This window comes from Cinclus cinclus, chromosome 4 (genome assembly GCF_963662255.1).
Source record: "Cinclus cinclus chromosome 4, bCinCin1.1, whole genome shotgun sequence".
In the NCBI taxonomy this organism is placed as follows: Eukaryota; Metazoa; Chordata; class Aves; order Passeriformes; family Cinclidae; genus Cinclus; species Cinclus cinclus.
The window spans coordinates 66509193-66534505 of NC_085049.1; the positions used below are offsets into that span (position 1 = coordinate 66509193).

General features: G+C 63.3%; 3 protein-coding genes across 3 annotated transcripts in view; 2 read left to right on the forward strand and 1 right to left on the reverse strand.

Moving 5' to 3' along the window:
* Positions 1-16667, forward strand: part of SND1 (staphylococcal nuclease and tudor domain containing 1) — a 58809-nt gene extending 42142 nt beyond the window's left edge. The window contains exons 11-19 of the mRNA XM_062492577.1: positions 1744-1853; positions 12866-13054; positions 13687-13828; positions 14172-14295; positions 14410-14479; positions 14756-14869; positions 15633-15836; positions 16237-16281; positions 16434-16667. Coding sequence (XP_062348561.1) covers positions 1744-1853; positions 12866-13054; positions 13687-13828; positions 14172-14295; positions 14410-14479; positions 14756-14869; positions 15633-15836; positions 16237-16281; positions 16434-16499 — 1064 coding nt within the window. The 3' untranslated portion in view covers positions 16500-16667. The remainder of the gene's footprint in view (positions 1-1743; positions 1854-12865; positions 13055-13686; positions 13829-14171; positions 14296-14409; positions 14480-14755; positions 14870-15632; positions 15837-16236; positions 16282-16433) is intronic.
* On the reverse strand, positions 7573-9648 carry LRRC4 (leucine rich repeat containing 4). Its single transcript, XM_062491492.1, has one exon. It carries the CDS (start codon positions 9544-9546, stop codon positions 7573-7575), a length of 1974 nt encoding a protein of 657 aa, XP_062347476.1. The 5' UTR covers positions 9547-9648.
* Positions 16668-24194: 7527 nt separating the features above from the next.
* LEP (leptin) lies at positions 24195-25218 on the forward strand. Its single transcript, XM_062491493.1, has 2 exons — positions 24195-24338; positions 24853-25218. The coding sequence occupies exons 1-2, from the start codon at positions 24195-24197 to the stop codon at positions 25216-25218; spliced, it is 510 nt and encodes a 169-aa protein (XP_062347477.1).
* Positions 25219-25313: the final 95 nt, after the last annotated feature.

Sequence of the window (25313 nt, forward strand, 5' to 3'; positions counted from 1 at the left end):
CATTAATCCGTCACAGCTTCCCAGGAAGCACGGCACAGCCGGATTCAGGATTAGCTGCTATTTTTAAAGTGCTGGAGAACTTTTCCGGGTGCTGAGCATCCCCTCCCCTCTCCCGCCATCATTCCCAGGGGGATGAGCTCGCCCAGCCCAGCCCTTGGAGCTGTCCCTTTTCTAGAACCTTCCCTCAGGTGGGCTTGGGGAGTGTCAGAGGCCGGAGGAGATCTGGAGTGGGATCCCAGGCCAGAGAAGCTGGGACCTGGCAGAGTTTAAGAATTACGGTGCTTCCTCAGCTGTTTGCTTGTTACTTTGAGGGAAAGAATTCCATTATGAGTTCCTCTGTGGTCCATGAGCTGTCCTGGCCCATTCCGTGGAGGAGGAAAGGCAGCTCCAGCCCCTCATTCCCATTCCCAGTGCGGCACTGGGGGATGCTCCTTGCTGGAGAAATTTGGGATCAGTGCTGGGTCAGGATCAGGGCCAGGGTTAAGGTCAGAGCCATGCCAGAGTCCACCCCATGCTGGAAGGAGGATCCCAGGGGGTGATCCCAGATTTTGGGGGAACCAGGTGATTCCAGCTCATTAACAAAGATCCTGGGGTTTTCTGCTCCCCATCCCACATTCTGCTGTGTTTCCCGGAGTTCCTCTTTCCCAGAAATCCCCCTTTGTGTCCCCATTTCTGGGGACACAGGACAACAGTGCCATGAGGGGCAGGGACAGGGCTGGGAATCTCCTGCTGGGTTCCCTTGGAGGGAAAATGGCTTCCCTTGGAGGCAGCAGGGCCTGGGAATGGGGACTGAGAATGGGAATGGGGACACAACAGGGGTGGGAATAGGGACAGGACAGGGATGGGGATGGGGATGGGGATGGGGATGGGGATGGGGATGGGGATGGGGATGGGGATGGGGATGGGGATGGGGATGAGGAAGGACCTGGTGGCACAGGGACATTTTCCATCGGGACAGGCTCTGGCCACACCCAACTGCTCCAGGCAGGATCCGTGTCCTTGTGGCCCTGGGTGTTGGTGACACTGGCATGGCCCTGGGGATGTGGCACCTCCTCACTCATGGCTCTGGCTTGGAGCTGCAATTCCCAGTGCTTCATTCATTATGCAAATTATGTAAATGATCATTAATAATGCAGGACTTCCTTCTGCTCCCAGCTGGAGCAGGGGGATCCCGGGGGCAGTGGAGCAGTTGTGACAGAGGGATCTGGATGGGGCCCTGGATGTGTCCATGTGTCCCCATCCCTGTGTGTCCCCGTGTCCCATCCCTGCTGGTCCAAGCCTGTCCCAGCCTCTCCCACAGCTGTGCCACCCCTGGACCCTCCCGGATCTCCCTTGCTCCCAGTGTCCCTTTCATTCCCAGGTGCCATTCTTGGGATCTGATTCCCAGTGTCCCCTTCATTCCCATGGTGCCATTCCCAGTGGCCCCTTCATTCCCAGGGTGCCATTCCCATGGTGCCATTCCCAGTGGCCCCTTCATTCCCAGGGTGCCATTCCCATGGTGCTATTCCCAGTGTCCCCTTCATTCCCAGGGTTCCATTCCCAGGGTGCCATTCCCAGGGTTCCATTCCTAGGGTGCCATTCCTGGGTGCCATTCCCAGTCTCCCCTTCATTCCCAGGGTGCCATTCCCACAGTGCCATTCCCAGTGTCCACTTCATTCCCATGGTGCCATTCCCGGTGTCCCCTTTATTCCTGGGGTGCCATTTCCAGGCCCTGAGCCCTGATGGTGCCCGATGTTCCCACAGGGATCGAGTGCCCACGGGGTGCCCGGAACGTTCCAGGGCTGGCACAGGAAGGGGAGCCCTTCAGCGAGGAGGCCACACTCTTCACCAAGGAGCTCGTGATGCAACGGGAGGTACGGCCAGAGCCTGCATGGGATATCTGGGGGGATCTGCTGGAGCCAGGGGGGATCTGAGGGGGTCTGAGGGCAGCAGGGTGGAGGGTGCAGCCATACCCAGAGATCCTGGGGGTACACAGAGTTTCTTTGGGATATGGAGAGATCCCAGGTGATTCTGAGAGATCCCAGGGGATGCAGGGTGGATGTGGGATTGGATTCTGGATGGATCCCCCTGTTTGAACCCATTCCCATGAACATCTCTGGATATTAAAATTCCCTGGAACTCCTGCAATTTCCCTGATTGCAATTCCGGAACTCAGGGCCCATTTTTGGGTAATTATTCTGATTCACAATTCCAAGGTGGATCCCAGATCCCTCCCTCCCCCTGCTGGCTTTCAAGGTCTCCCTGAGCCAGAATTCAGGGACTGATGCTCCCACCCAGATGTTGGCACTGGCACAGATGTGGGCATGGATAGAGATGGGATTTATGGATCCAGATGGGATTCCTGTATCCAGATGTGGCCATGGCTGCAGACACGGTTGATGCAGATAGGGACACAGCTGTAGTTTTGGGCATGGATCCAGATGTGGGCAGAGATGCAGATCCTGACATGGATGCAGTTGTGGGTGAGGATTCAGATGTGGTTTCTGGCTGCAAATGCAGGTGTGGGCATGGTGATGACTGTGGGCCTGGATCCAGATGTGGGAATGGATCCAGATGTTGCTGTGGTGCAGATGTGGTGCAGTTGTGGATCCAGATATGGGTGTGGATCCAGATATGGCAGCAGCTGCAGGCTGGTGGTGCTGGATGTGGGGACATGGGAATGCAAGGACACAGGGATTACAGGGACACGGGGACACAGGGATACAGGGACACAGGCATGTGGGACGTGGGAATGCAGGGACACAGGAACATAAGGATGTAGAATGTTGGGACATGGGAAAGGGATATGGGAATACAGGGACACAGGGGCACAGTGATGCGGGGACATGGGAATGCAGGGACCTGAGGATATGGAAACACAGGGACACAGGAATACAGGGACACAGGGACACTAGGACACAGGGAGGCAGGAAGGCAGGGATATAGGGATGCGGAAACACAGGGACACGGGTGCAGGGACACAGGGATATGAGGACACAGGGACACGAGGACACAGGGACACGGGGAAGAAGGGACACAGGAGTACAGGGGTGTGGGGACACAGGAGTACAGGTGTGTGGGAACACAGGGGCACAGGGGTGCAGGGACACAGGAAGGAACATGGAGAAACAGGGACACAGGAGTACAGGGACACGGGGACACTGCAGTCCCCCTCCCTGCTTGGCATGCCGCGCTGCCGGGAATTGCTGACCCGCGTCCCAAGGGCCTCACTCCGCTGCCTCGGCACATTCTGGAGCCTCAGCGCCTCACCTGATCGGGAATGTGGCGGGGAGGGGGGTGGGGGGGGGGCAGATGGAGCCAGGACACTTCCTGGGAATGTCATGGTGAGGCCATGGGGAGATGGGGGTGCTGCCCAAGAACGTGGGGCTGGGTAGGCCACGTGGAACTGGGGGCACAGAGCAGGAGTTGGGGATGCAGGGCAGGAGTTGGGGATGCAGGGCAGGAATTGGGGATGCAGAGAAGGAACTGGGAGTGCAGGGCAAGAATTTGGGATGCAGGGCAGGAATGCTGTGGCAGGGAGGCCACGGGGAGCTGGGATGCTGCCCAGGCCAGTTCCTGGCTCTGGCTGCGGGTCCCGGCGTGGGTCCCCACGGTGGCCCCGGGCGCGTTCCCGCCGGCAGCCGAGTCCCTGCCCACCCCCACAGCCCTGGGATATTTTTATCCGGCGGCTCCGGCTGCTGCTGACTCACAGGCCCGGAGCCGCCGCTGAAGAACCGGCCCCGCAGTGTGGGGAGCAGGCGGTGCTGGGATGCTCTAACGGGATCGTGGCTCCCAGAGCACCCGGGAAGGGCCCGGGGGACCCTCGGGTGCCCCGAGGCTCCTCCGCGGCCGCACGGATCCGGCGGGAGCTGCTGATGCTCCGGAAACGCCGGGAAACTGCCTCGGCACCCCCAGCACATTCCAGAGCTTTCTGGCCTGGGAATTCCCAGTCGGTCAGTCCTGCCCTGATCCCAGCACTGATCCCAACCCAAATCCCAGCACTGATCCTAGCCCTGATCTCAGCATTGATCCCAGCACCAATCCCAACCCTGGTTCCAATCACAGGGCCAATCCCAATGCCAACTCTAATCCCAGCCCTGATCCCAGCACAAATCCTAATCCTAAAGCCAATCCCAGGGCCCTGTGCTCAGAGTACCCACCATATCCCACTATATCCTCCCACATCCCATCCCATCCCATCCCATCCCATCCCATCCCATCCCATCCCATCCCATCCCATCCCATCCCATCCCATCCCACCCCACCCCACCCCATCCCATCCCATCCCATCCCATCCCATCCCATCCCATCCCATCCCATCCCATCCCATCCCATCCCATTTCATTATCCCGTTATCCCATCCCATTATCCCATCCCAAATTCCCAATTCCAGGAATTCCATTCTATCCATCTTGTTAAAGACAATCCCCTTGGCTGCCCTGAACCCTTCTCGCCCCCAGAGACTGGAATGATTACTTGGGAGCAGGGCAGGAATCAGGCTTTGGGATGTGGGAAAAGGCAAACACTGACAAATTAAATCTAGGGGCTTTTAGGGTATGGCAGGGAACTCCCCACAGCAGTGGGATTTGGAGTTCTCCTGGTGCATCCCCGGGATGGGATGGGATGGGATGGGATGGGATGGGATGGGATGGGATGGGATGGGATGGGATGGGATGGGATGGGAATGAGGAGATGAGGAGATGAGATGAGGATGAGGATGATGAACTCAGATGCTCTATTTTTGGGTTAAAATCAACACAAATAAATTCCGTAAATCCCTCCAGCCCCCTGTGACATTCCCAGTATTTTTCGGATCATTCCCGTCTATCCCCAACACAGGGAGGAGCTCATCCCCCAGGAGCAGGAGCAGGAGCAGGAGGTGCTGGCATTCCCAGATTGGCCTGGGTGGGAAAATTCGGGAATGAAAGGAAAAGCAGGAATATGGTTTTGGGAAAAACTGCCCCAGATCTGCCAAATATAGCAAAAATCCTAAAAAAAACTACCAGATCCCAAGGCTGAGCCCTGACAGCTCTGTGGTGACTGGGGGAGGGGCTCAGCCGCTGGGTGTCTCCGGGAGGTGATGGTAGCACTGGGGTGGAGGTGCCACCTTGGGGACACTGGTGCCATCGAGGGTCCCTTGTCCCCACTGCCACAGGGACACTCTGTGTCCCTATGGAGGGGTGTCCCTTGTCCCCACCACCACCAGCCAGCACACCCTGTGGCCCGGTGTCCTGTCACCATGCTGGGGGTGATAATGTCCCCAGACAGCTGAAGCTCCTGGTGTCCCCTCAAAGTGTCCCCACTCCACACAACAGGGGATCCTGCTGTCCTCTCACAGGGGAGGTCCCGCTGTCCCTCCCATCCCTCCCAGGCAGGGGCAGCACCACTGATGGATCCTGGTCCCTCCTCCCTCCCTTCAATCCTAGTTCCAGCCTGAAACCCCCCCAGTCTCACACAGGGGTCCTGCTGTGCCCCCCCTGCTCCTGTCACCCAATTCCCATCACCCCCTAACTGTGCCCCCCATGTGACCCTCCATGTCACCCTCCAATTCTCATCACCCCCTAACTGTGCCCCCCATGTGACTCTCCATGTCACCCTCCAATTCTCATCACCCCCTAACTGTGCCCCCCATGTGACTCTCCATGTCACCCTCCAATTCTCATCACCTCCTAACTGTGCCCCCCATGTCACCCTCCATGTCACCCCCCAATTCTCATCACCCCGATGTCACCCCCTAATTCTTGTCCCCCCCACCCAGTTCTCATCACCCCAGTGTTGCCCCTTAATTCCTGTCGTCATTCCCCCCCACAGTTATTGTCATCCCCCATGTCACCCCCTCCCCTCCTCCATCCTCTCCCTCAATCTCCCTTCCCGGCTCTGCGATTTTTCCAAAGCTTTTTCCTGCTGAGGACAAAAAACCCCTTTGAGGCAGACGGGGAGGGGGGCATCCCCGCGGCCCCCCGAGTCCCCCATCCTCCCGTTTAAGCCCACGGGCACTCAGCGTTACAAATTTGGAACAATATTTATTAAAATACAAAAATACACTTGTTTTTTTTTTTTTTTGTTGGATTCGCGGTACAGTCGGATCCTTCTGGCGTTTACAGCCCTAGAGGGAACTTCTGTATCTCCTTCCCGCCTTCCGCCCCCCCCACCCCCGGACACCCCCAAAACCAAAATTTTTACTCTGCTTTGCCCCCCCGCCGCGACCTCCCTCCGAGAACATTTTAAAGCTAAAACGAGAAATTAAAGTAATTCCAGCGCCCGAGCAACTGGGAGGGCCCCCCCTCGCTGCTGCCAGACCTACCCCATCCCCTCGGGACCCCCGTGAGGCACTTGGGGTCCTCACCAGGACCCCCCCGGCTTCACCTTCGATGCTGGTGCCCCCCCCCCCCCCCCCATTGTCACCTCCCACCCTCCCCGAGCCCTTAATTTCTCCCAGTCCCCACCCGTCCCCCCATTCCATGAGCAGCCCTTGGGGATGTCCCCATTGTCACCCCCTCCCAGGGAAGGAGGGGTGTTCCCCACACCTCTCCCCCCCTACCCCAGTCAAATAAAAGGACAAAAAATGCCATTTTTAGTGAAGGTGGTTACAATCATTGGTCAAGTCTCCTGTGGGGGCCCCCCCAGCCCCCCCAGGAGCCATAGCCCTGTACCAGGGGGGCCTGGAGGGCCCGGGGGGGGTGACAAACACCGTGGGAAAGGGGGTGCAGAGCAAATCAGGGGAGCACCTGCTCTCCCCCCCACACACACAAAAATGCCCCCTAAACCACCTTCCCCGGGTGCCTGTGGGGTTTTTCCCCCTCTTCCCGTGGGTTTTTTGAGGATTTTTTTTTGCTTGAATACATTGCAGATGTCCATCCCCAGTCCCCCCGCCCCGAACACCCCCCTCCCAAAATCCATTCCTTTATTGCATTGGGAGGGTCTTGGCACGGATCCCACTCCGGTGACGCCGGAGCCGCGGGTGCACGGCCAAGGGCACCGCCACGGTGTTTGGGGGGGCCGACCTCACCCCCTCCCCACAATCACCCCCAAAAACACCCCTGAACCCCCACCCCCCCCCAAACCCCACCCCAACAGCTCCTGCCACCACATGCCCCCACACCACCACGGCACCGCCGCTTGTCCCCGAGCACGGGGATTTTTTTTCCTCTTATTACCAATTATTATTTTTTTCTCTCCTCTGTTTCTCCTGGTTTGTTGGGGTTTTTTTTGTTTGTTTGTTTGTTTTTTTCGTTTTCTGTGTTTAAATAGAACCTGCAAGTTAGAAAATAGTGGTTTTCTCGTAGGAGTTTTGGGTGGGTTTCGTTAAATTTTAATAGAATTTGCAGCTCTTCTCGGCCCCGAGGTTGGCTATAGAAGCATGTACACGAAAAAGAGTGTCTTCCCCCCTCTGTACAAAAGTTGTGTCTATTATTGAGGAATTCTCCTGGTTTTCCTTAGTACTGAGGAATTCTCCTGGGTTTCCTTCTTTTTGGAGTTCTGCTTTTGTGCATCTATTGCATTTATAATAATTCAGGGCCGGGGTTGGAGTCGGTGGGAGGGGGGGGAACGATGACCCAAAAAAAAAGCAGGAAAAAAGCCCCCAAAAAAGAGTCATATCTGGGTTTCCTGAACTTTCTCCTTGGGGTGGGTCTGGATTAAATAAGGGTCGGCCAGGGTGGTCCCAGGGGGGTGCAGGGAGTTGCCCAGCGTGTTCTCTGTCCAGTGGGCGCTGTGTCCGGCCTTGTAGGTGCTGTAGTTGAGGTGCTCGTGGATGTTGGGCAGCACCACGGCCCCTTCCCCAGCCCCACCGGCTGGGGTCGCCGCAGGTGTGGCCGTGGTGGCCGGCGCGATGTCCTCATCCACCTGGATGATCTCCACGGTGCGGGCAGCGGTGACGGTGCTGCGCTGCTGGTGACGCTTGCGGAGCTTGTAGAAGACGATGAGCATGGCAGCAGCCAGCAGCGTCACGGCCACGAAGCAGCCGATGATGATCTTGGTGGTCTTCATCACCTCATCCAGGCTGGTCTGCAGCTTGTCACCGGTGTCAGCCGTGGGCACAGCCACCTGCTTGGGTGGGCGCGTGGTCTGCACCAGCACGGTGGTGGTGGTGGTGTAGGCTGGCTGGTAGCCCGTGGAGGTGGTGGGCACGGGCTTGGTGAACTTGGGGGACATGTCCTCGGGGGAGATCTCGGTGGTCTCCACCGTGACGGTGGTGAAGAAGCTGTAGTTGGAGGTGTTGAGCTCGGCCGTGCTGACATTGAGGAAGGCCGAGGCGTTGGAGTTGCCAGCCACATTGGTCACCATGCAGGTGTAGAGGCCGGTGTCGCTGAGCAGCACGTGCGAGAAGTTGAGGGTGCCGTCGTTGAGCACGGCCAGGCGTGGGTGGCTTGAGGCGTGGCTCAGCACGGTCCCGTTGGGCAGCAGCCACCGCACCGAGGACATGGAGGGCGTGCGGCAGCGCAGCTCGGCCACGCGCCCCTCTGAGATGTTGAGGTCCGTGGGCGCGTCCATGATGAAGGGCGCCGAGCACTGGAAGGAGGTCTGGTCCACCTCCACCAGGAAGCGGCCCCGCATGTGCAGCGGGGCATGGCAGCGGCCGCAGCAGGTGGAGTTGGTGGGGATGTACTCCCGCAGCCACCACGACAGCCAAAGGATATCGCAGTCACAGTCCCAGGGGTTGTGATGCAGGTGCAGCTCCACCAGGTAGCGCAGCGGGGCGAACAGGTCGTGGGGCAGGGACGACAGGTTGTTGTGGGCCAGGTTGAGCTCCACCAGCGCCGTCAGGTCGTCGAAGGCATTGCGCTCGATCAGGTTGATCTGCGAGTTCATAATCCAGAGCTTTTTGAGGGATTTGAGCCCGTGGAAGGAGCCCGGTTTGATCTCGGGGAAGTTGTTGCCCGACATCTCCAGCTCCTCCAGGCCCACCAAGGGCGTCAGGTTGGGCATGTCCTTAATGTTGCACATCCCCAGGTTGAGGTACTTGAGGTTGTACAAGCCCTCGAAGGCGCCCTCAGAGATGTACTCGAGCTTCTTGAGCTCGCCCAGGTCGAGGCGCATGAGGGAGGGCACGCGGTTGAAGGCGTAGCTGGGGATGCTCTCAATGGGATTGTTGCGCAGCCACAGTTCCCGCAGCTTGGACAGGTACTCGAAGGCACCGCTGGGGATCACCGTCAGCCAGTTGTCGAAGAGCTCCAGGGTGTTGAGGCTGGCTAGGCCGTTGAAGGCGCCCACCTCGATCTGCCGGATGGCATTCCTGCCCAGCTGCAGCACCTCCAGGTGGTGCAGGTGGCGGAACGTGTCTGCCTGGATCATCTGGATGTTGTTCTCCATGAGGTTGAGATAGCGAGTGTTGGAGGGGATGCCAGGGGGCACCTCGGCCAGGCCGCGCCGGGTGCACACCACCTTGCTGAACTGGTTACTGCAGGAGCACACAGAGGGGCAGCTCTGGGGGCCCGGCGAGGCAGTGGCCGCGGCCAGGAGCCAGGCGTGCAGGGTCAGGGAGGCGGCCAGGAGCCCCGGCCAGGTGCGGCGGTGGCGGCAGTGGCGGTGGAGATGGTGCACAGTTACCTGCCACAAGAGCTTCATGGTGTGGCACGTTCATCATTCACCATCATCTAGGGATGGCGGCGAGAACAGGGAGAATGGGCTCGGGCCCCCCGCCTCTCCCGGCTCCCATGAGCTGGGGGGCTTGGCTGGCCAGAGGGAGGGGGGTGTCGGGGTGCAGGGGTCAGGGAGCTCAGAGGGGATCGGGGGTTGAGGAGGGAGAAATTAAAATTTAGGGGGGAAAAACCAGCGGTAGGTGCTGGGAGGGGGGAAGATGGGGGGAGAGGAGGAGAAGGAACCCCCCCCCCCCCGGCCCGGCCCCGCTCGCCAGTACCTACCTGGGGAAGGGGGGGGATCAGGGGGTCCGGGGGGGCTCGAGGTGAGCGCGGGGGGGGCGAGGAGTGAGAGGGGTTGGGGGGGGGGGGGGCCGGCTCCCAAAAAAAAAAAAAAAAAAGAAAAAAGAAAAAGACAAAATGGCTCCTGGAGGTTGCGGTGCAGGATGGGGGGGGGGGTTGGGGGGGGGGGGGGGCCGGCCCGGCTAAGCGGGGGCCCGGCAGCAGCCCCCGAGAGCAGCCAAGCCCGCGGCCTCGCACCTCTGCCCGTGGGGCCGGCCCGGGGGGCTCGGAGGGGCCGGCATGGCCGCCCCCCCCAGGCCGAGGGGAAAAAGAAGGGAGGGAACGCGGGGAGAGTGGTGAAAAAGGAAATAATTTTAAAAAAAATAAAAAGCCGGGGGGAAAGGACGAATTAGGAGAAGGGGAGAGAGAGGAGGAGAGGGAAAAAGTGGGGAAAAAAATAATGGAAAACGGGGAGGGAAATGGGAATGGGGGGAAAAAGAAGTGGCGAGGAAAAGGAATTGGGAAAGGAGGCAAAAACGGAATGAAAATCTAAAATGAAATCGAATCAAGATAGGAAAGGAAATTAGGATGAAAGTTAAGGCTAAAATCAGATGAAAAACTAAAATTAAAAATTCAAAATATTAAAAAAAAAAAAGCCCCAAACAACCCGGACGAAACCTAAAAATAAAACAGGAAAATAAAGATTAAAAATAGGCCGAAATAAATAAATAAATGGCGGGGAGCCCCCCCCCAGGGAGAGGGAAAAACGCGGTTCGGGGAGGGAGCGGGGGGGAGGAAAGGGCGTCGGCGTGGGGAGGGGGGGAGATGCCGGCGGGGGCACCTCCCGGTGGCGGCGGCGGCTGCGCTGGTGGCGGGCCGGGGGGGTCCCGTCCCGTCCCCTCCCGCGTGTCGTTCCCGCGTCCCCGCGTGGGTGTCGCGTTCAGCGGCGGCGCGGGGCGATGGTGGCAGTGACAGCGGCGGTGACAGCGGTGGCGGTCGCGGTGCCGGCGGGCATCCTCCGGTGGCGGGGGCCGCGCGGGGCGGTGCGGGCGGTGCGGGCGGTGCGGTGCGGGGCGGTGCGGGCGGTGCGGGAAGCAGCCGCGCAGGCGGCTGGCTCATCCTTTTGTCCTTCAGTGCGAGCGCGGATGGATTGCTGCTGCCGCCGCTCCCGCTGCTCCTGCTGACGCATCCCGGCTCCGCACAGACACCCCCCGCGCCCCCCTCCCGGCACCCCCACCCACCCACCCACCCGCCGCTCTCCGGAGGGGCCCCCGCCGGCCCCGCTTCGGCCGGTGCGGCGGCCCCGGAGCGGTTTTGGTGCGCGGGGAGGGGGATGCGGGATGCGCCGCTTCCTCCTCCTCCTCTTCCTCCTCCCTCCCTCCCTCCCTCCCTCTCTCCTCCTCCTCCTCCCCCTCTCCGCAGCCCTGCTCAGGGCTTGTGCGGGGGGCGCTTCCTGGGCGACCCCTCCCCGGGACTGGGGCCCGACGGACAGAGGAACGGGGGATGGACAGGCGGACGTGGGGGCAGCACGGGGCTCGGCGGCTTTCAGGTGACAAGGAGTGGGGGGGGACGACCCCCGGGTCCAACCAACCACCCGCCCCCAACCCCGGGACGGGCTGTGCCACTGGTGGGAACGCGGGGTGACACTGCCATGGGCTGGGGACAGGCGCCACCACCTGGGGCTGCTGCTCATTGGGGCTCTGCACCCCCACCATTGCTTTGTCCTCTCCATCCTCCTGGAACTGGGGGAGCACGACACCGCCTGCAGCCCCTATGAGTACCCTGCGGCCCACCCGCTCTTGGCGGCACTGGTGGGCACTTGGAGCTGTCATCTGAGTGCCACCAGAGGGTGGTGGGGACCTCTGGGGGGCTGGTGGCCCCTCTGGGACGCCAGGGCACCCCAGGACACTTCTGTCCTTCGTCCCTGGGGTCGCTGCCCCCATGACAGTGGCACGTCCCCAGTGGATTGAAGCCATTCCAGTGATGTCCCCCCAGGAGTTGCACGACCCTGCCTCCTGTGCCCCACGGTGGGTCCCACATGTTCCTGTTCGCTGCAGCGGCCACATCTTGTCCCCGAGTCCATCAATGTCCTGCGTGCTCCCTGACAGGTGACTTGGTGGTGACTTGGAGGACAGGAACACTGTTGTCTCCCAGTGTCACCCTGCAGCACTGGGGAGGTGCCACAGCCATGCACAGGAGCTGGCCCAGGGACCAGCCTGGCACTAGCATCCCTGGGCACAGCGGGTGGCCAGGGGCCATGTCCTGCACCGTGGCCCTGCCACACACCAGCCATGGTAGGTGTGGTGCCATGTCTGGTCTGGTGCCATGGCCAGTGCAGTGCCATGGCCATAGTGGTGCCATGTGCGCTGCAGTGCCATGTCAAGTGTGGTGCCATGTCCAGAGTGGTGTCATGACCATAGTGGTGCCATGTCCAGAGTGGTGTCATGGCTGGTGTGGTGCCATGTCCGGTGTGGTGCAAGGCCAGTGGCACACCTGCAGACTTTGGGAAGCGGTGGGAGCACTTGTGGTGAGATGGGTGAGCTCAGGGTGGGACAGGCTCCGTGTGGTAGCTCTGGCAGAGCCAAACCCCACTGACCACGGCAAAGGCCACGACCAGCATTTGAACCATCATGGTGGGACCCATCTGTCATCCCTGGGCCCAAACCTCACTGTCCCCAGTACCTCAGCCACACACCTGGCACTGTCCTGTGCAATGTGCTGTCCACAGGGCCACACTGGGGCACAGGTCCAACCCATCCCAGCACGGGGTGTGATTTCCAGGATGATTCGCAGGATGATTCCCAGGGTGGAATGGGATATGGGATGTGGCAGGACCTGGTGGCTTCGTGTACACTGTGGGTGGGTCCCCCATTTCCTCTGTACCCCACCTCAGGGGGACACTTTGGGGTGCAGAGAGGTGACTGGAGGGTCCCACCTGGCCATGCTGGGAGGAGGTGGCAGATGGGGCAGGCTGGGGTGGAGACAGGCACCCATGGCTTGGCTCTGTGATTCCTGGGATCGCACAGGTTGAGGTGGAGGTGGAGAGCATGGACAAGGCCGGGAATTTCATTGGCTGGCTGCACATCGAGGGCGTGAACCTGTCGGTGGCACTGGTGGAGCAGGCGCTGTCCCGCGTGCACTTCACGGCTGAGCGCAGCCCCTACTGCAAGGCCCTGCTGGCAGCCCAGGACGCAGCCAAGCAAAGGAAGGAGAAGGTGAAGCGGGGTCAGGGAACCTGCCCCAGCCGTGTCACCATCCCAGAGACATGGCCCCATCCCAAAAGATGGCCCCACCATGCTGGATGTCCCCACCCTGAGAGATGTGCCCACCTAAGGACATCCCATGTCAAGAGGTGGCCTTGCTCCAGGGGATGTCTACACCCCGAGAGATGTTCCCACTCTGAGGGGTGTCCCCATGCCAAGGGATGTCCCCATCTCAAGAGATAACCCTGTGAAAAGGGATGTCCCCACCCCAAGAGCTGATGGCCCCAGAGCGCAGAATGTCACAAGCCTGATAATTTTCCCACCCACTGGGTGCCCACACACCATGAGGTGGTCCCACCACCATGGATGTCCCCATCCCAAGAGATGTTCCACCCCAAAGAATGTTCCCACTCCTGGAGGTGTCCCCACCCTGAGGAATGATGGTTGCATGCCAAGGGACATCCTACCCCAGTGATGTCCCACTGCAGGGACATCCAACCCCAGCGATGTCCCACTCCAGGGATGTCCCACCCAAAGCACACGACCCCCCAGGCTGGGGCCTGGGGATGTTCCCAGCGCCGTGTCCAGCCCCCCCACCCTCCCATTGTCGTGATCTGGAGCATCCCCGCCCTGTGTCCCCCCAGGTGTGGTCACACTACGAAGAGACGCCAGTGGAGGAGGTGGTGCCAGTGCTGGAGGAGAAGGAGCGCACAGCCAACTACAAACCCGTGTTCGTCACTGAGATCACCGACGACCTCCACTTCTACGTGCAGGATGTGGAGACGGGTATGGGAGCACCCCGGGGCGCTCCCCAGAGTGGGCCTGGTAGGGGGAGTTGGATGGGACGAGGATTTGTGGGTTTGGTGGGGAATGCCCAAATCCATGTGTCCAGGGGGATGTGGGGTCACCCCAGGGCCATTTTTGGGACCAGGGAATGGTCCATGGTTGGGACACAGGTTTGGGGTCCAAAGGTGAAGGTCTTGGGGCAGGGTCTGGGTTTGAGGTTCAGGTTTGGGATCTACTGTTGAAGTCATTGTTGGGACTTGGACTCTGGGGCCACACTGGGGAGCAGGGTTGGGGTCAGGTTTAGGATGGGGCAAAGGGTTGATCCCGGCTCGGGGCCCTGCAGGCGCACAGCTGGAGAAGCTGATGGAGAACATGCGTGCCGAGGTGGGCGCCCACCCACCCGTGGAGGGCTCCTTCGCCCCACGCCGCGGAGACTTCTGCATTGCCAAGTTTGTCGACGGGGAATGGTGAGCAGGGGATGGGGCCACCCCACAGGTGGGGCTGGGCCATGCCAGAAGTGCGCTATGGGGTGACGAGCAAATCCCCCAAATCCCCAAAGTCCCCCAAATGCCTCTCTGCAGGTACCGCGCCCGGGTGGAGAAGGTGGAGTCGGGTGGGAAAGTGCACATCTTCTACATCGACTACGGCAACGTGAGTGGCACTGGGGAAACTGGGGGGGAAAGCAGCCCTCCATCCATGGATCCATCCATCCATCCATCCATCCATCCATCCATCCATCCATCATCCCTCCATCCACTGGTCCATCCATCATCCATCTGTCCATCCATCCATCATCCATCCCTCCACCCCTTGGTGTCCCTGGTGTCCCTGGGTGCCCTCCATGCTGTATCTGCCCTCAATGACATCTTCCATGGTGTTCCCCCAATCCCAGTGTCCCCCCAATCCTGTTGTGTGTCCCCAATGCAGAAAGAGACACTGCCCCCCACTCGCCTGGCCCCGCTGCCCCCGGCGTTCTCTCCACGGGTGCTGCCGCCCCAGGCCACCGAGTACACTTTTGCCTTCATCCAGGTGCCGCAGGATGTGAGTACGGGGGGTCTCAAAGGAACCCCACACCTTAGCCCAGCCCTGGCTCCCATTGTGGTCCCAGGTCTGACCTGTGGACCCCAACCCTGGCACCCCAAACCATCAACCCCTAACTTGGTGCCAATTGGGAACATTTAACCTGGGACCCAAATGCATCTCCTGACCCCAAACACAACCCCAGCTCCCCAGGGTGTGCTCTGACGCCAACCCTGACCTGGATCCTGAACCCCAATCTCAGGGTGACCCCAACCCCATGATGACAATGACCCCTGCCCCCCCCCCCCCCACACCAATCCCAGGTTCACCCCAAACCCACAGCAGTTCCCGAGGGGGTCCCTGGGATCTGAGGATCAGGGGAGATCCTTGGAAGTGGGGGGGGGTCCCAAAAGACCACAGGGGAACTCTGAGGGTTTGGGGGTCCCTGACAGATGTGGGGGCTCCCTGAGGGTCTGTGGGGTCCAGAAGGCCATGGTGTGTCTCTGTGGGTGTGGGGTGTCCCCAGAAACCCCGGGGTGGGGGAGGGGGGGGAGTTCCCGAAGCTGTGGAATGCCCCCAGTTGCCCCAGGGTGTCCTGCCTGCCCCGGGGTGTCCCAGGGAGTCCCTGCTGAGGTGAGGTGTTCCAAATTGCCCTGGGGTGTCCCCAATGGCCCTGGGGTGTCCCAGTTGCCCCAGGGTGTCCCCAGTTGCACCAGGCTGTCCCCAGTTGCCCCAGGCTGTCCCCGGGGATGCCTGTGGGATCGCTGATGGGTTTGGGGTGCAGGAGGAGGCGCGGGCAGACGCCGTGGACAGCGTGGTCAGGGACATCCAGAACACGCAGTGCCTGCTCAACGTGGAGCACCTGGGCCCTGGCTGCCCCCACGTCACCCTGCAGTTTGCTGACTCCAAGACCGATGTGGGGCTGGGGCTGGTCAAGGAGGGGCTTGTGATGGTGGAGCCCCGCAAGGAGAGGCAGTTCCAGAAAGTGGTGGGTGCTGGAGGAGGCCTGGAGGCCCTCCCACCTGGGGAGTGGTTTGGGGGTGTTGGGTGGGTTCTGGAGGTGTTGGGGGTTGTTCTGGGGGTGGTGGGGAGTTTTTGGAGGGGCTGGAAGCTCTTGGTAGTTGCTGGGATGTTGGATGGGTTTTTGGGAGGCCTTAGGTGGGTGCTTGTTTGGGAGGTGCTGGAGGGTTGTTCTAGGGGGTGCTGGGGGTTCTGGGGATGTCGGGCCACCCCACCCTCCATGGGCCTTCCACCTGCAGGCAGTGGGAGCCACAGAAGGACAGGGAGAGTCCCATAGAGGGGGGGTCCCATCCCCGGGGCTGCCCAGAAGCCCCCCGAGGGCTGGGAGGGGCCACAGGGTCACCCCAGGACTGTCCTGTCCCCCCCAGATCACTGAGTACCTGAATGCGCAGGAGGCGGCCAAGAGCGCCCGGGTGAGTGTGGGGGGTGCCCGGGTGAGTGGGGGGGGGCCAAAATCCTGGGCCGGGGGGTGACCCTGGCAGCGAGCCCTGCTGGAGGGTGACCCCCCCCCCCCGTGCAGCCCGGGTTTTGGGGACCCCCCGTGACTCCGTGTTCCCCCCACCAGCTGAACCTGTGGCGTTACGGCGATTTCCGTGCGGATGACGCCGACGAGTTTGGCTACAGCCGCTGAGGGGCCGGGGGGGCCCTGGGGGAATAAAAAATCCCCCCCCCCGGGTCCCCCCCATCCCATCCCGGCCCCCCGTGGTGCCTTGGGGGAAGGGGCACCCTCCACCCCCCAACCCTGCCTCGGCACCCCCCACCGGCCCCCCCAAATCCTGGCCTGTATTTAAAACTGCAGAGGCCCAATAAATGTAGTGAAGCGTCCTGGTTTTTTGGGGTCTCCTCTGTGCTGGGGTCAGTCCTCCCCACGGGTCAACTCCCTCCATTCCCTCGGACCAAGGCCAGCACTGGGGGGGGGCAGTTCCTCTATGGGGGTGCAGCCCTGGGACCCCCGGCCCTGTTCTGGGTGCTGGGGGGGGGGCCTGGATGAGGGTGTGGAGGGGGATGGGGGCAGCCCCAAATCTGGACCCCATCCGCAGGTCCCACCCACAGGTCCCACCCTTGGACCCCCACCCTGGGATCCCCACCCTGGGATCCCAAAATAGCCCCTGACCCTGGAGACCCACCTGGGACTCCAAAATAGCCCCTGACTTTGGACCCTCACCCCCAAGTCCCAAAGTGTCTCCACTCCGGACCTTGAACCTCAACTCTGGGTCCCACTCATGGACCCCACACCTAGACCCCTTCCCAGTGTGACCCCTGCACCCCAAACTGACCGAAGACCCCCCCCCCCGGCCACTTGCCCCCACCCCCAGGGTCACCCCGACCCCGCGGAGTCCCTGCGGGTACCCCCCCCCCCCCCACCGCACGCTGTCTCCGCTGTCCCCTCGCCGCCGATCGATCCCGGGCCGGGGGTGGCTGGGGAGGGCAGCGCTAATTGAACCCGAGACCAATTAATATGGAGCGGCACGATCGATAATTAACGCCGAGCAGCGATCGTAGTTAACGGGAGGGGGAAGGGGGGGTGGCCCCTGTCCCACAGCCCTGTCCCCAGTCGGCCACTATCACCTGCCCTGGCCAAGGCAGGCTCTGAACATGCCGGGGGGGGGGGGGGGGGTCTGGGGGGGCTTTATGGGGCCCTGGGCGTTTCTGACCCCACGTGGGAGGGGCCTGAGTTCAGATCTCTGTGGGTCCCTAGGGGTCTCAGGGCGGGGGGGGGGGGTGTCTGCAGGTGTGGGGATGCTGCTGGGTACTGCAGAAGGGTACTGGGCTGTACTACTTCGTGCTGGACCCATGCTGGTCTGTATTGGACCCATACTGGTCCGTACTGGGCCCATACAGGTCTGTACTGGCCCATACTGGTCCCTACTGGGCCGTTCCTGACGGGCTCCGAACGCGAAGGGAAATGGCGCCACCTGGCGAGACCGACCGGAACAACACTCACAGACCAGTACAGACCAGTATAACCCATCCCAGTACAGCCCCATGCCAGTACAGCACCATTGCCGCTGTCCCCATCAGTCCCAGTTCCCGTCTCCTCTCCCTGTGCCTGTCTCCTCTGCCAGTATCCCAGTGTCCCCATGTCCGGCTGTCCCACTGTCCCCATTTCTCGGGGTCCCACTTACCCCCATGTCCCGGTGCTCCAGTGTCCCCATGATGTTCCGGTGTCCCCATAATGTCCCCATGATGTCCCCGTACTCGCATGTCGCAGTGTCCCCACTTCCCGCTGTCCCCATGATGTCCCATGATGTCCCCATGATGTCCCCATGATGTCCCCGTGTCTGCATATCCCCGTGTCCCAAACTTCCCACTGTCCCAGTATCTCCATGTCCTTGTGTCCCGCTGTCCAAGTGTCCCCATATCCCGGTGTCCCACCGCCCACAAGTCCCCATGTCCCCGGGTCCCCAGTTCCCAGTGTCTCCTTGTCCTGCCTCCCGTTGTCCCCACCTCCTCGTGTCCCCTCGTTCCCCAATTGTGGCCTTGCCCCTGTGACGGTGTCCTTCCCTTGTCACTGTCCCCATGTCCGTCCCTCTCGTGGAGTGTCCCCCATGTGCCCCTTGCCCCCCCGCCATGGGATGTCCGCCGTGTCCCCCTGTCCCCCCCCGCCCATGGGGTGTCCCCGTGCCGGGAGTGGCCGCTCTATATTTGTCGCTTTGTCCCCAGAATAGCGGCAGACGCGGGGGAGGGGGGGCCGCCCCCCGCCCCACCCCCGCCCCCCTGGGCTATTTTTAGCCCCCGCGTGTTTCCAGGGGAACCCTGATGACGCAGTGACGTCAATGCGGGTCAATCGCCGCCGCCGGGGCTCGCGCGGCCGCCACGGGGCCCCCCCCGCACCCCGGGACCCCCGGGATATCCCCGGGACCCCCGGGACCCCCGCAGCTCCCCCCGCCCCCAGCGCAGCGAGGCCGCGGCTCCAGGTAGGACCGAGGGGGCCGGGGGGGTGGGGGTCGGGATCCCCCTATTCCCCCCTCCTCACCCCGCTCCGCCCATGGGGACCCCCGCACCCGGGGACCCCCCCGCCCTGCTGGCCCCGAGCACAGCACGGGGGGATCCCTGCGAGAGCCCCCCGAGGGTCTCAGCCGCGTTCCAGCGCCTCGGGACCCCCGAACCACCCTGGGACCCCCGAACCACCCCCCCATCAGCCCCGGGACCCCCCGGCAGCCCCTCAGGACCCCCGTGACCTCAGCTCCCACTCCCCCCCCCACCCCCACAGCATCCCAGGACCTCCAGAACCCCCCCAGGCCCCCGTGTCCCGACTCCTCCCCTGCACTCCCCCAGGAACCCCCGGGACCCCTGGGACCCCAGAACTCCCTGTCCCCACCCTGCCCCCTTACCAGGGACCCCCCCGTGACATGCCCGGGGGCCCCTCCCTACCCCTCCCATGTCCCCTCTGTCCTTGGGGTGGCACCAGGGGTCCCTCAGCTCCAGCTGCCGCCAGGGGGGGATCACACTGAGCCCCCTCCGGGGGGTGGCACCGCCCTCCCCACACAGGGGACCTAAAAATTTCCCTGGGAGATCTGGAAAGGTCTGAGTGCCGCACACAGCCACTGTCACGTCACTGTTCCCCTGCAGTTACCCTCGGCTGCTGGCACTGCTCAAGGACCCTCTGTGTCCCCCACCCTTGTCCCCTCTGAGCCCCTCCCAAGCTCTGGAGGACCCCCGGGTGAGGGGGAGCCACCCCCAAGTCCCCGCGGGCGCTACCACCACGGGATGTCCCCTCTGTCCCCTTCATCCCCCCAAAGCGGGACCAGGCAGTGACAGAGGTGGCCTCAGCCATGTCCCCCCCGGGATCAGGGGGTGACAGGGGGCTAGTGGCCTTGGCCATGTTCCCCCAGCCTGTCTTGCTCTGGTTACAACTGGGCCCGGGGGGGACGCAGGGATGGGGCGGCAGCCAGCGAAGTGTTGCCATCCCTGTCACCGTCATGTTGGGGCTGCAGGGTGGGGACAGGGACATGGGATGGGGACAGGGACATGGAGTGGGGATGTGGGGTGGGGGCAAGGATATGGGAGGGGAGCAGGGACACGGGGGGAGCAGGATCATGGGTTGGGGGTGACATGGCTGGAGAAGGGACACATTCACTGCTAGCAAGTGACAGTGACACCTCAGCCCAGGCCCAGGTGACACCAGTGAGGAGCCAGCTTCCCACTGGTGGCCTCAGACTCACTTCCCACTGTCCCTGGGGTGGCACCTTGGCATTAGCCCTAGAGCTGCCCCAGCGACCCCAGAGTGCTACCAACACAGGATCCCCACCTTTGGGGGCACCCGTGCCACTGGGACCCCGAGCTGGGGACATCGCCATGGACTGCCACGGAGCTACTGACTGACCATGGGGACAGTGACCATCCACAGAGCCACAGGGCCACTGAGCCACAGGGTCACTGCCTGGCCATGGAGCTTCAGAGCCACAGGCTTGTCTGGTCACCAGGCCTGGGACACAGCTTGGACACCCTGGAATTCGGGCACTGCCTCTCAGCCAATGCCACCGAGGATAGGATCGGTCATGGGCCACGTCCTGCAGTGCTGGGAGACACAGACCCGGCAGCGAAGGTAACAGACACCAAGCATCAGCTCCTGAGGTGACACCAAGCACCAGCTCCTGAGATGACAGTGGGCTCTGGCCCCACCAGTGACACTGAGCAATGGCTCCTGCAGTGACACTGAGTGCCAACCCCACTGGTGACACCAAGCACTGGCCCCAGTGGTGGCCTGCTGCCACCCCTGGGTGTTCTGGTGGATGAGGGACAGGAGCCTGGGGACACCCAGGATGTGCTAGCTGGAGCTGGGGGCACTGCTCTGTGCCATGCCATCATCACTCTGTGCCATGTCCCCTCACCCTGTGCCATGCTCCTGTCAGTCTGCGCCATGTCCCCAGTGGTCTGTGCTGTGTCCCCGTTACTCTGTCACATCAGCATTGCTCTGTGCTGTGTCACCTCACTCTGTGCTGTGTCACCATCACTCTGTGCTATGTCCCCATGGGTCTATGCCACATCCCTGTCACTGTGCCACATCCCTATCATTCTGTGCCATGTCCCTGTCACTCTGTGCCACGTCCCCATTGCCCTGTGCCACATCTCCTCCATGTTGTCCCATGTCCCCACTCGGCTGTGCCACATCCCCATCACTCAGTGCCATGTCCCTGTCACTCTATGCCTCATCCCTGTCCCTCTGTCACCCCCATCCCTCTGTGCCATGCCCCTGTCCTTCTGTGCCACCTCTCACGGGTGCCAGTGCCATATCAGTGCACACGTGACAGGTGACACATGGCAGGTGTCATATGGCATATGGGGCATGGAACACAGGGGTGGCAGTGTCCCCTGTCCCCTCCAGCACAGGGGACAGTCTGGGTTTGGCAGGGTCATCGGGGCACAGGGGCTTTGTCCAACCCGTGTCCCCGGGGCTCCGCGTGTCCCCCTCATTGTCGTCCCTTGTCACCCGCTTCTCGTCACTGTGGGGCCACCGTCCCTGTCCCTCTCGGGTCTTTTTGCGGTCTGGGCTTGCTGTCCCTCCCCCAGCCAGGAAGCCCTTACCCCAAAAAGCATCCGCGGGGGATCTTGCCAGCGGAGATCCGCGGGTACCTCAGGTAAGTGGAAGGGACCTCAAACTCCCCCCGGCCTAAGGGCTTTGGGGGCAGCGAGGGGACAGGGGGGACAGCGAGGGGACAGGGGGGACAGCGAGGGGACAGTGGGGACAGAGAGGGGACAGTGAGTGGTACGAGGACAGCAGAAATGTGGGCACGAGGCCACCACAGCTCCTGGCATGGTCGGAAACCACCGGGGGGGGTAACAATAGGGACACCGCAGGGTGGGGGGTGACACTGGGGGTGCTGGGGGGACACCAAGCCGGTCCCCAGTGCTCCCAGTTTGGGTCTCCATCGCTGCACAGTGACGGGGAAGGGGCCGAAAGGCTCTCGGTGGCCGCGCCACCCCCTGGTGGCACTCGGTGGGTACGGGTCCCTGGAAATGGTGGGGACAGGGATGGGGGTGTGAGTGACGCTGGGATGGAAACAGGCATGGAGACATGAGTGACAGTGGGGACAGGGCTTGGGGACACAAGGGATGTTAGCAGAGAGATGACAGGGACCGGGACACGAGAGATGCCAGGTGGGAGGGGATACGCCGTGACCTCGTCCAGGTCACCGTGCTGGCTACGGGGAGCCCTGTGTGTCCCCAGTGTCCTGGTGACAGCCGGGGCCCTGCCAGCGGCTGCCGGGCACTGGTGTCACCAGTGTCACCGCCGGCCTTCCCGGAAGGGCCCACAGCGTTTGTCGAGTGTCACCACCGCGGTGACACCAACTGAGGCGTCACTTGCGCCGTGACAGCTCCGCCTGGGGATCCCGACCCTTACCGGGGCCTGGGGACCCCCACGGGGACACTGTTTGGGGACACTCCGCCCTCTGGGGACTTCCCGGCCCGCGGAGGAGGGGGTGACAGGAACCACTCTGTCCCCCCAGTGACAGTGTGGGGGTCCCTCGTCCTCCCCAGCAGAGCCCCCCTCCTCCCGTGTCACCCTGGCCGTGTCCCCGGTTGGGGCGGGGGGGGGGGGGGGGGGGCGGAACGTGGGTCTGGGGGCTCCGGCACCCCTGGGGACACCTGGGACCCTTTGAGGACATCGGTGCTGGCCCTGGCCCTGGCCCCATGCTGTGCCAGGTTTGTGTGCCCAGCGGGAACTGGGGGACGTAGGGCGACCCGCAGGGGGGACACGAGGAGGGAACATTAAGAATGAGGGGACACCGGGGGGAGACTGGGGGCGACGCAGGGTGGGGTGACAAGGGGTGACACGGAGGGGACAAAGGGGGATACAGAGGGGGGCTGTGGGGACACAGGGGGGACACGGGCGCGTGTGCGCGGTCACGGCGAGCAGGGGATATGTCACGGCCACGCGCGGGGCTGCGCTCACCTGGGCACGTATGCGCAGGAGGGGGCGGGACTCTGGGGGGCAATGGGAAGCCGGGACACCCCCACGGGACCCCCAGAGCTCCGCGTGTCCCCGGGACCCCCCTTCTAGCCATCTCAGTGTCCCCAGTAGGCTCTGGGACCACCCCCGCGTTCCTCCTGCTCTGCGACCCCCACCCCAGTTCGAGGTATCCCGTCCCCCCTCCCCGTCCCCTCGGGGCCCTCCCAGCCGGACATGGCCCGGACAGCGCGGGGGGGCCGGGGGGGGGGGCGGGCAGCGCTTTGGGGAACGGCCCCGCCGCTATAAAGGGGGGGGCGGCGCGATGGAGCCACTGCCGCAACCGACGGGACCTGCGGGGCGACCAGGTGAGCCCGACCCCCCCAAAACCCCCTGGGCACCGGGATCCCCCAACCCCCTCGGAGGGACACCCCCATCCCCGCAGGGACATCCCCAGTCCCCGCTAAGGGACATCCCCGAACCCCCTCCCTGGGACATCCATCCTGGGACATCCCCCCCACCCCGGGAGTCCCGGGGGTGTCATCCCCGGCCCTGTGGTGCCAGCGTCCCCACCCTCCCCCGAGCCCGACTGGCCACCTAAGTCCCTGGGGGGGGGGGAGGGGGGGGGGGTCTGGGCACCCCGTTATCCCTGTCATTGTTCCCCCCACCCCGGCCTCTGCTGTCCCCGAGGTGCTGGCAGTGCCACCAGCCGTGTCCCCCAGCCCCGCGGGGACACCGTGGGTGACCCAAGGGGCCCCTCCCCGCCCAGGCCGGTGTGGTGATGGTAGTGGGGGGGCCTGGCGGGGGTCCCCATGTCCCTCCATCACCCGTCACCGACTCATTCCAGGCTCAGCGAGTGCATGCGAGGCTCCGGTGAGTGGTATTGTCCCCATGTCCCCTCCATTTCCCCCCTGTCCCCCTGTGATCCCCACACCCCCATGTTCCCCCATCCCTGTGTCACCCACTCTCAAGTAGCGGGTGATGAGGTCACTCCAGTGTCCACAGAGGCCGAGGATTCCTCAGGGAGGTGACACAACCCTGGGGACCCGACAGCCACCCTGACCCTCCCCTCAGCCCTCCGAGCAGCTCCCTCCACCCGCACTGTCACTGTCACCCGCGTGGTCACGGCCGGGCCGTGACAGGAGCCAAAGTGCTCCAGGAAGGCTTCAGGGACACGGCCCGAGCGGCACGTGCTGCGGGGTCACGGTGGCACCGCCACACGGTGACTAGGGCTACGGAGTCCTGCGCCACCACCGCCACTTCCCGCATGTCCCTGCTCGCGTCCCCTGTCCCGTCCCTAGTGACATCACTCATCCCGGGGATGGGGGTGACGTGCGTGTCCCGCTCTGCCCGCGCCCCGCGCGTGTCCCCGGGCGGCACGGGCGGGTTTTGGGGTGACAGCCGTGTCCCCCACCGTGCACAGGGGCGGGAGGGATGCGGTGTCCCCGCGTATCGCCGTGGGCGCTGCTGTGGCTGCTGGTGGCCGTGGCCGGGAGTCGCCCCGTGCGGCTCGAGCGGGTCCGGGCGGACGCGCGGGCCCTGACCCGGACCCTGAGCACGCGCCTGCAGCAGCTCCAGGTGACCCCGGCCCGGGGGAGACACCCAGGGGACCCTCTGGGAGGAGGGGGGCTGTGACACAGGGGGGACACCCAGTGAGGGCAGAACGGGCCCCCGATTTTTTTTTGGGTGGGACGTCCCCCAGATTTGGGGGCTGGTTCTCAGTGGGTGGGGGGAGGATCCTTTTCCTTTAAATGGGGTGGGGTCCCCATGGAGGGATCCCGTGCCCAGATTTGGGGGGGCCCCAGGAAGGGGCGCCTGGGGCTGGAATGGGGGGGGGGGGGGGGGGGGGGGCTCTGACCCCAAATCTGAGGTCAGTACCCCCTACCAGGGATGGGGTCTGGGGAAGATCTGTACCCCCAGGGATGGGGTCGGGGGTTGGTCTGTACCCCGAGGGCCAGGGGTCCCCAGTGGGGGACACCCATAACTGGGGGGGGGCTCTGTGCCCCAAACTGGGGTCCCCAGGGAGGGTCCTCCAGGCTGGCTGGGTGTCCCCCCCACCCTGACCCCCCACGCTTGTGTCGCCCCCCCTCAGCTATTCCCGCTGACCCTGCGGGTCACCGGCCTGGAGGGGGTCCCGGAGGGGGGACTCCCGGACGGGGGGGTACCTCCGGGGCTGGCGTGGGCGGCCCAGCGGCTCCAGCTCTTCCAGCGCCTCCTGGGGGCCCTGGCCGGGGGCGACCTGCGCCTGGTCCAGGTGGCCAACGACCTGGAGAACCTGCGCAGCCTCCTGGTCGTGCTGGGAGCCCTGCTGGGTTGTCCCCTCCCCCGCGACCCACCCCCGCCGCCCCCCGCACCGCTGGCCGAGGCTCCGCACACGGTGGCTGTGGTGGCCCTGTCGCGGCTCCGGGGCTGCCTGGAGGGCGTGGCCGCCCGCCTCGAGGGGGTCCCGGCGTGTTAGGGACCCTCGAAACCCCGGGGAACACACGGACACCCCCAGGCCCCACCCCGCGTCCGTACGGACACGCCCAGGACCTCACCGGGATCTCCCGACCC

What these genes read in the sequence shown, in the direction of transcription:
- LRRC4 (XM_062491492.1), bottom strand. Translation starts at nt 9,546, where the DNA reads ATGAAGCTCTTGTGGCAGGTAACTGTGCACCATCTCCACCGCCACTGC.
- LEP (XM_062491493.1), top strand. Translation starts at nt 24,195, where the DNA reads ATGCGGTGTCCCCGCGTATCGCCGTGGGCGCTGCTGTGGCTGCTGGTG. An exon ending in CGCGCCTGCAGCAGCTCCAG is followed by an intron (nt 24,339 to 24,852) that starts GTGACCCCGGCC and finishes GCCCCCCCTCAG; the next exon opens with CTATTCCCGCTGACCCTGCG.